This window comes from Egretta garzetta, unplaced genomic scaffold, assembly GCF_000687185.1.
Source record: "Egretta garzetta isolate BGI_Z169 unplaced genomic scaffold, ASM68718v1 scaffold283, whole genome shotgun sequence".
Taxonomy (NCBI): domain Eukaryota; kingdom Metazoa; phylum Chordata; class Aves; order Pelecaniformes; family Ardeidae; genus Egretta; species Egretta garzetta.
Genome location: NW_009259043.1, coordinates 1,402,237 through 1,412,178, shown reverse-complemented (window position 1 = coordinate 1,412,178; position 9,942 = coordinate 1,402,237). Strand labels below are relative to the sequence as shown.

The 9,942-nt window shown below is 36.0% G+C and overlaps 1 protein-coding gene across 6 annotated transcripts in view; it reads right to left on the bottom strand.

Moving 5' to 3' along the window:
• Nucleotides 1–9,642, bottom strand: part of EXOC2 (exocyst complex component 2) — a 114,081-nt gene extending 104,439 nt beyond the window's left edge. For 5 of the 6 annotated variants that reach the window (XR_004841475.1, XM_035890564.1, XM_009634998.2 and 2 more), the window contains exons 1-3: nucleotides 9,492–9,642; nucleotides 4,696–4,872; nucleotides 3,130–3,256 (exon numbers count right to left, since the gene is read on the bottom strand). Coding sequence is in view for 5 of the 6 variants with exons in the window: in XM_035890564.1 (XP_035746457.1) it covers nucleotides 3,130–3,256; nucleotides 4,696–4,872; nucleotides 9,492–9,609 (422 nt within the window). In the remaining variant the exon portion in view is untranslated. Of the gene's footprint in view, nucleotides 1–3,129; nucleotides 3,257–4,695; nucleotides 4,873–6,047; nucleotides 6,121–9,491 lie in introns of those variants that run through there. The other variant, XM_035890565.1, reaches the window with a different exon arrangement.
• Between the last annotated feature and the right edge of the window lie 300 nt (nucleotides 9,643–9,942).

Sequence of the window (9,942 nt, the reverse complement as noted above, 5' to 3'; positions counted from 1 at the left end):
ATTCGCTGATGACTGACACACACTTTCTAGAGGGAGGACTTCTTTCTTTCAGCCTGTAGTTGATCCACTTCCTGCCTTCTCTTCGGCATGCTCCCAGCTAGCTTATTACTATCCTATTTTCTCACATCTATTTTTCATTGGTTTTGTCCCTGGTCCTCTCTTTAAACATTTACCATTATTTGCATAACCAATACAAGGCACTCCTTTACCTTGCTTATCAGCCATCAGGGTACAAGTGTTGTAAATCCCACGAAGTCATACCCGTGCCAAACACTTCCACTTAAAAATTAAAATACATCTCAACTTGCGCACATTTTAAAATAGTTTAAAGAAGCCAAAAGGTATTAATGCTGCAGTCCCATCTCCTTTTATCCAAAACTATTCTTCGTATTAGGCTCTTATTTTAAAGCATCTCAAAATTCTAATTCTGTTGACAAATTATTCCCATACCTAGTAACAGTTAATGCTAATATCTTGCTTATCCACTCCCTTTCTTGATTTATAATTGCCTTTTTTCACTACCTTGTGCAACTTCTCATTACTTACCCATCCCATGCATCAAATATTTGCAAACATGTGAGTTCAGTTAAACTATATGGTATTAGAGATTATTTTATGAAAGTCAACACTGTATTGTTCCAATTTTTCAAGCAAATTATGAAGCCTTTTCCATTGGTGGGGCACTTTTTAAACACAGAACATTCCATCTATTATCACAACTATTAACACTGTGCTGTCACACCTACAGCACGAGGGTAGACCAGGCTTTTCCTCTCTTTCTCTCTCTCTTCCCTCTCCACAATTTACCCCTCAATCCCTCTACACAATTACTTGTTATACTGACCAGTGCTTGCCATCACCTTCATGCTTCACCTCTAAGGAACTTGGAGATCAATGAACAATCAACTAGGCTTGATATTATGCTTGCCCAAACATTTCCCTATTTCCCCCCTCACCAAAAAAAAAAAAAAAAGTTATTTCATATCTCTATTCACATATCACTGACTTATTTCTTTTTCACACAAAATCTGTGGTTTCATTACTATGATATTTTCTAATGCTTTCAGATGAAACTTGTAAAATGTAAAGATTGTTGGTTTCCTATTTAACAAACACCCAAACAGATGACTCTAAATTAAACAAATCCTAAGCTAATGCTGTTAAAGATTTATCTTCCAGAAACCTTATCTATCACATTGACACTGCCTTAACTGTAAGAATTATCAATTTTGGTTATGAAGTCAAATACTACATTAGAAGTTTTGTTAAAATAAGAACAAAGTAAAAGTAACTGTCAAAACCATCGTATTTACAGAAGGAAGTATTGTGAGATACATATAGATAGAGGACTATGCAACAGAACTAGTTATCTTGACTTAAATCCCAGATAAAATAATGGAAAAGCTGTTGCAGGGTTCAATAAGTACAGAATTAAAGCAGAGAAAATTAGTTTTAACGTCAGGCAATCACAACTGTTTCATACAATGTTTGAGAACATATTATATAAACTTTGAGATTAAGTACTTAACTGAAAAAAGTAACCAGACAAAATTAATATATTGTAATTTTAAAAGAGACTTGCTACCATAAGATTGATTAAAAACTTAGTTTTATGCCATGCCAATGGAATACATCACATGGATTAAAGAACTACAAAAAAAAGTTTCAACCTATGGAGAAGCAAACCTGAGAACATCTGTAGGTAAAGTTTTATTAAAGCCCACAACACACTTTCATCAGTATTTGCATCATCACCAGTAACAGCTTTATCACCAATAATTTTTTATAAATAGTTGGTAAAAATACTAAGAGAACTGTCATCTGGACTGAGAAGATGGACTTGTCAAAGAAGCAACAAATAGAGAAACATTGTCAAATGCAAAAAGATAGAGCTAGGATAAAGGAATCCAGGACATCCCTACAGAATAATAAGCGACCATGCCAGCAGCAAAACCAGCAACTTAAGATAATTGGCTAACAAGCCACAACAGCACTAAGGTAAAAAGAATTTTATTTTTTTTTTTTTTAGATTTACAAACAGGGAGGGAGAGCAGAGGAGAGACAGGAATTCTGGTAAGACACTGGAATACTGTCCACAGTCCTGGAGCCGACATTTTAACACGGTTGGAAAATTGGAGAAGATGAAAGAAGTATCTATCAGAAGTTACATCAGAGTCTGGAGAAAAAAAACCTCAGAGATAAATCTTCAGCTTGTTACCAAAAAACTGGGTTAGCATTTTGAAATGAAAGAAAAATACATATTCAAAGTAGGAAAGAAATGCACAGCCAGAGGCTGGGAAGCTAATGGTGGATCTACTAGAAATCCCACACAGATTTTGGGAAAGTGCAGTTTCCCCATGAGAACAAGGTAACAATGGACACTGTAGATTTTCTCCAGTGCACTCCTCCTCGCAAACAGATTATTCAGCAGATGAGACCCCTAGTAACAGTTTAATGTTAAACAGCCTTTGGTTTTGGTAGAGCTGGTATCTTGATCAAGACAAATATTATTCCTGATGCTATTTCTAGGAGTTGGTCAGGTTTGGAGCCCTGAGTGTCCCATTTAAAGCCCTCTAATTCCATTTGTCACTCACTATAAAGTTTTTGTTTCAGAAAAAAATGCCATAAATTCCACCATACTTATGAACAAGAGTAAAGAAGTCTGTGGGTTCGAAAACAGCATTAATATTTCAATAAAATAAACTGGTTGATGTGGTATAATATATCACATTTTACAGTGCAATTTTAGCAACAGATAGCAATCTAAACAGCCTTAAAAGCCTCATGAAACTCAACTGCAACAGTAAGTATTCCATAACTACAATGTATAAATCCAAAGCCTTAGGTTACTTACCAGCCCTCAAAATCTAAACATCAGTGGGGTTCAATAGATCAAGCTTTTAGATTATCTACAGTTCTAATTGATGATCCAAAAATGAGGATTATGAAGCAGGACAGAACGTGCACCAACAACTCTTTTGAGTATCATACAGCATACCAACAGCTAATATATGTATGTATTTTTAAATCTTCCCCTGCCCTGTACACCGTTAAACTTTTCTGGAATTCACAAAGGCACATATAGAGAAAACCACTAAAAAAAGCGGATTAAAGGCATTTGGTACTCACTTGTCTATCTCAATACCAAGCGGATTAGCTGGACGTAGGGACAAGGGGGGAATCCCTTTGTTCCTATCAGTGCGCATGTCATAATAGTTCATTTCATCCACCCAGACAGCAGACTGATCCAAGATACCTAGAGAAAACAAAGCGTAGATCCTTAAAACAACACAGGCAGTCCAGCACCATCAACTTCTAACATACTGAATTAATTTGAAAAATCCTGATAAATATAAAATGCATGCCTAGGTAATATATTGGAAGATACATGGCAAAACAACCTGGATGCAATTATGCAAAATTATTTTATTATAGCTGCTGAAAAGATATTTATTGCTGGGCATCACACGCTACGTCTTACAGAGCACACAGTTCCACGTACATTAACAGCATTTTCCTGATCACAGAGTATTAGTATTTTTCATTCCTCTGGGTATTTTGGTATCTGTCCAAACCTTGCTATCTACTACTTTCAAAATGAGCAATTACCCAGAGGTGGTCTTATTTGCATATTTTAGGGAAGATCCCTTTCTGTGCCACTCTCTAACTAACAGGTAAGTGAACTTTGGCCACACGCCAAGGTGGATCACTCAATGGACACAGGACTGACTTTGTTTCCAAAGCCTTAGCACAGACAATGTGTAAAGGTGAGGCACAATACGCTTTGGCCCTCAGCCAAAACTGCAGCCAGCCATACGCTTGGCCATGTCCTCCTTTAGCACAGCCATCAGATACTCAACACCAGAAACTACCCCATCCCTACACTTACACTTTTTAAAAAAATATCAATTCTCCTCTCCCATCAGCAAAAGCTTCGTGGTGTAACATTTGCACTTGATTCACCTTTCTATTATTAGATCTTAGTACAGCTTGGGAGAAATTGTGCGTTATTTAACTGTCACTGAACTGCAGAGAACAAAAGCCTAAAATAGTTCTTGTGGGAACCCCTATGTTAGAAAAGATAACTATCCAACTTCATCAATGGAGGTGTTCTGAAATAAACATTTTCAATCCAGAGGGTATTCAGACTGGATTCTGGATTAAGCAGAGGTCCTAGACTGCTTGGCAACATCATTTTAATGGTTAAGCATCTCGTGAGAAATACTTAAGACTTTCCATCTTGCAGGATGGTTTGAATTACAAGTAAGAAACAGCACTGAGGACTCAACTTTCTTTAAAGGATTAACTGTCAGCTCAGGATTTAGGTGTAAAGCTCATGAGCTGGTTTATATTTTGTATTTATCTAGTACACTTAAGAGTAATTACTGGATCTGTTATGAATATTTTTAAATTTTTGAAGTTTACTGCTACTTCTTACAAAAAAATAAAGAGCTACCTTTCATTAGTCATTGACAGTTTTATTAGGATATTGAGATAGGAGGATTAATTTCACATATACCATGAGTTTATCTGTGTATATATTTGCACATTTTATCGATATACTCTGCTTTTTCTAGACACTTGAAGATTGTCCTGAGGTGGATTAATTTTAAACGTACATTTTATTTGAAGAGGCACTCAGTCATAAATTTGTTTAGCAAAGAAAACAGATGTGAATTTGAACAAGAAAAATACCTATTTTCTCAGGTTTAAGCAGTTTGAAGGAAACAGTTGAAGTCCCTTTGCCACCAGACTTTGTAGTAACAATAATGTCTCCCTTGTCATTTTTAGCCTGTCCAACTCGACACACAATTTTACTGGCAGACATCCATTCAGCAGTTAGCAGACAGTTGTGCCCACAGATTGTTAAACCTGGGAAAAGAAAAAAAAAATCCTACTGTGAATAGAAGTATCTTTTGAAATTCTGTAATGTAAATACATTTATGATGCTTCATATATTTTACATAAATATATGACCCTTCTCTAGTCCCTTACAGCCAACCACAATGAAAGAGTCATGAATGTTTTCATCAGATGCTCCCTGGGTGACTTCAGGTGTTTTGTCCTAGTGTCACTTCATGAGACACACACAGTGCTGCTTGAAGCTTATTTTAATCTGTTCCACCAGTTATGGGCTACTGCAACCTGTACTTCATGCTGTTCAAAAGATCTTCTGTCTGCAAGACACTAGAGAACTGCTGTTCAGTATTGTACTTACATGAAACTTCTGTCAAAACTGCATGCAAAAAATCTTTGGTAAGTTCACTCTGTGTGGCTTTGCATAGCAAAAAAATAAACTCTGCAAAATATTCACAATGAACAACGTTTCTTCAACCCTCTTTGTTTAGCAGTACTTTTGCAGACACAGAAGGGTTTTGTGGTCAAAAAAAAGTATTAATTAACAAATATTCTGTCCCAATCTCTTCTGTACAAAATCCATGATGCAAGACTGATTCTGCTGAATAAGCTGCCCTTGTTGTAAAAAAGGACAGTCATGTAATGTTCACTGATTTCCTTTCCTAAACTTTTTCATAACAGAAGTACAAATGACAAACTATGAAATAAAAATACAACTTATATTTTAGCCATGAAGCTCTATCACAGGAAGAGACTGTGGGTTATTAAAATACATCAAGCTTTAGTGTTTAAGAAACACCTCTTAACACATAAGAGTCAAGGTACATCTTAATGTAAGGTCCAAGGCTTCCTGGGGCTTCACGCCAGATCAGTCTGACCAACTGATCGATTCTGGTCAGATCAGGACTCCGGATGCTGGAATTGATTGTTTTCTCAGATCTAGAACAACAATTCCTATATTCCTAATCAGAGTTATGACATCCTGAAGAACTGGCAAGATCCTAATTTCTACAGTAGCAATTTGGAGAGCAACTTCATTAGGTTCTTCTTAAGTAACACCTTTACCTAGAAACATTTCCAAAAGGACACGGCCGTACTAGCATCTTGGCTGTACTGGAGCATAATTCCCCCTGTTGGCTTGGCTTTTACTTTTAATTTCTAGAAAGCTAGGACCAATTTAAAATACTTACAGACAGAAAAGGGTCAGCCTATGTGGCTCAGTACCAAAGCTTCACACTTACTTTTTCTCACAATTTAAGTCTCTGACATTACACAGCAGACAAATTTGGCAGTTTTCATAGTTGTTAGATGTAAAAATGCCTTACTCCCTGCCAAAAATTATTTTGAAAATGAAAACCAAAAAGTAAAAACCAGAAAGGCACTGAAACTTATTACAACTGAAGGCAATTTTACTTGAGCAAGGACAGTACATTTGTTTCTTAAAAGATGCCTGAATAAAGGGGGGGGAGGGATACACACACAAGAAAAAGCCTTAGAATAAAAAAAATATTTTGCTTATTTATATGCAACATTTTAATCAGGCCAGTTTTTATTTTTCAGAGGGGAAGAAAAAAACATTTGTGATGCATGGGTTTTAACCTTAGGTTATTATATTACTACATGTCTTTTAGTTTTATGCTAGCAACTTCTCTGAAGGAAAAAAGATTGCAGTAGGAATGAAGACTACGTGAAAGAATTTGTCTGAACCATTAAATAAAGAGGTTTTCACCCTACTATTTCAAAGGTCTGAACTCATGCTTAAATTAAGTAATACTTTAAAATCAATATCTGAGCTATAGCAATTTAGTAGGGTAAGCATTTTTGAACAACTATTTTGAAGATCCTTGTATCATTAAGTATTTTCTATTCATCGGAGATTCCTAAAGCTCTCAAGAGAACAAGATCACAATATCCGATACTTCCAAAATGGAGGGAAACAGCCTTCGCATCTACCTTAAAAATGCAAAAGAAATCAAGTCTCTACTGACATTTTATATACCACACTAAGTATAGTAATGGCACAAGACAATTTCCAAAACAAATAAAGGCATGTTGAAGGAGGCCTCTTGATAGTACACATACAACATTTTTCTTCAAAGAGAGAAAACTTCCCTTTAAAAAAAAAATTTCATTTTCATCTGTTGCATGGTGCAACGATCTCCGAGATCATCATACTGGGGCTCTAGCTTTTATGTGCCTTTCAATAAATAGGCACAAGTAATTATCTTATTGAGACTTTCCAAATTTGGTTAAGCTTATACAGTGACAATTTTACAATGCCTACAAAATAGAACTGCAAATGTCTTAAAAGACAAGCTAAGCCTTGAGAGCATAAATGTTGTAGGTATCTCCTGGATTTGGCTTTTTGTACCGGTGAGCTACAGAGTTACAAATAAGAAGTTTATTTAGTTTCAAAGATACAAACAGAGTACAAGAAGGCTCTCTTAAATGAAACGAAAAGGCATATTCTTCTATTACGTGATATTCTGTTTACATATTTAAAACAGTTTATTGCTTTCCATTTTACTCTAATACATCTCAAATAGCAGATTACAAACTTGCTTAAACCTCATGCCTACAAAGGCTCACTTGTGCAAGTATTTCCATTCAAGTCACAGGGAATATTTACATGCCTAATTTAACAATGGAATCTTTACACGTCTGAGGCCTTAGTCACTTACTGGAGAAAGCGGAGATGAGCTAAGTTAAAAAAATAAGGCAATCCATTATTTATTTTTTTATTTTTACCCAAGGCATGAGATTATTAGCAGCTATGTGTTACAAGAGTTACTCCGAAAAAAATATGAGAAGTAGTTTTAGCAGTTAATCAGCTGTAATACTGAGGCACAGTTCAGGAGATGTCTTCCTTCCAAGAACATAGCACTGATCACTTCTAAGAGGATCATACCAATGAACTAAGGAGCTTATCGAAGTACATAAACCACACAAATACACAGAAATATACTCACCTATAACACTTTATTTCTCAATAAAGATTCATTAATGTACCGCAATCTTGTCTAGCAGCTCAGGAAAATACTACTTCCCCTTCAGGAGACAGCAAACTGAAGCAAAGGGGAAAATTGTAGTAGCTTATGCTTGGCCATAAAGTTCATTGTGGTGGCCAAGAATAGAATTCGGGAATCTTGGTTTACAGCCATGAAGTGAAATATTGTTTCTAGCAAAGCCAAACAAAATTCCAATGGACTTCAGAGGAGTCACGATTCCACAACAAATTAGATAAATTGCCTCCAACATGAATACTGAAGTATACATGTGCTTAACTTAGAAAAGAAATAAGGGAAATTCCAGTAGTTCTAGTTAACTTGGATTTCCAGAAGATTTTATAGAGTCCTTCTCAAAAGGCTTAAGAAAATTAAGCAGCTATAGGATATGATCCTCAAGCGGATAAACAGCTTGTTAAAAGATAGAAACATGGTTACAGTAAGTGGTGTGTTTTCACTGAGGAAAGTTTATACAGGGTATGTGCTGGAATTGCTTATGTTCAATATATTCATAAATGACAAGATAAAGAGGTTATAAAGTTTGCCGATTATATCGATTTATTCAGAATGTAAAGACCATAAAAACTAGAAAAAAAACCACAGAACAGACCTTAAGAAAAGGAGTGGATGCACTATCATGCAGACACTACAAAACAGCAGCTGAAATTCAATGAAGGAAGATATCATGCACGCAGGCAACACCTTAAATTCACACCTAGCAGGCTCAAACTGACTGCTAACCCTCAAGCATTAAATCATGGGACTAGAATACGCAGAACAACGAAAAACATTAGCTTGATGCTTAGTAGAAGTTATATAGAAAACAGAATCCTATGGAAGAAATACAAAACAAATATTGAGAGTACAGTATTTGGCCACAGTGCATTCGCATCCTGAATACTGCATGTAACCAAGATGTTGTTCACCCATCATTGGTAGTGAAGCCAGAAGAGATTCACGGAAGAGCAACAAGAAGGGTCAAACATACACTCAGAAAATTTGACTACACTAGGACTTTTCAGCCCGGAAAAGAGGCAACAGAGCAGTGATGATCAGGATTTGTATGGTCAGGAGAACCGGAGAAAACCACTTGTTCCCTCTTTCAGCACAAGAGCCACGATAATTCAAATGAAGTTACCATGTTAAAATCAAAACAGTGAAGGAAATGGTTCTTCACATAATGTGCAGCTAAATCACTGGACCCGCTTTGTCATAACTGTTGTGGACACACAAATTGAATTTTACACTAATTCAAGGAATAGCAATGCTCAGTGACTTTCTCAATACACTGAAAACACTTCTGACTGGAAAGTCTTCGTGCTGAAACACGGGAAAGAAACAAAAGAGCATCTCGTTACATCTACTCTCTTCTAGTGCACTCCCATAGGCATTCATTCTTAGCTACTGTTCAGCACAGGATGTTGAGTCAGGCTAAGGGTTCACCTAGCAAAGTATGGTCATTCTGATTAATTACACATTGGGCAGCATGCCTGAATTTATGGATTCAAGTGCGTATTTGTGGAAAGGGCATTCCTCATACCACACAACATAGATTTTACCATATAAAAAAAAAATCTTCAATCGTATCTTAAATATGACGTTCTACAGTCTCAGTTTTTTTCAACTTACCTATGAGGTCTGTAGGCCCAGTCCCCAGATTTTCTCCTCTAATTGTCACTTTTGTCCATGAGATGCCTTCATTGGGAGAGATGCCAGTTACAAGCGGGGGCTGCCGTGCTCGAGACATGATGTCTATTCAGTTACTGAAAACTGAGTTGATTTTATCTGTTCAGCAAGAAACAATCATTTAAAAACAGTAATTATATTATGTAAAAATTAAGAACCTTTTAAACTGTTCTTCTAAAATGACAGAGAAAAACATGAATGTAAATATGGAACACCACTCTCAAAGCCTTTTTTTCCCCATATGCTCATAAAGCAAGAATACCTACACCTTCTTTGCACTTCCGTTTTTTTTTTTTTTTTTAAGTATAGCTCTAGTTCTGAACTGTAAAGAAAAAGTATATCCAGAAAAATATTAGGGCCTCAAAATGCTTAATGAAACTATATACACACACAC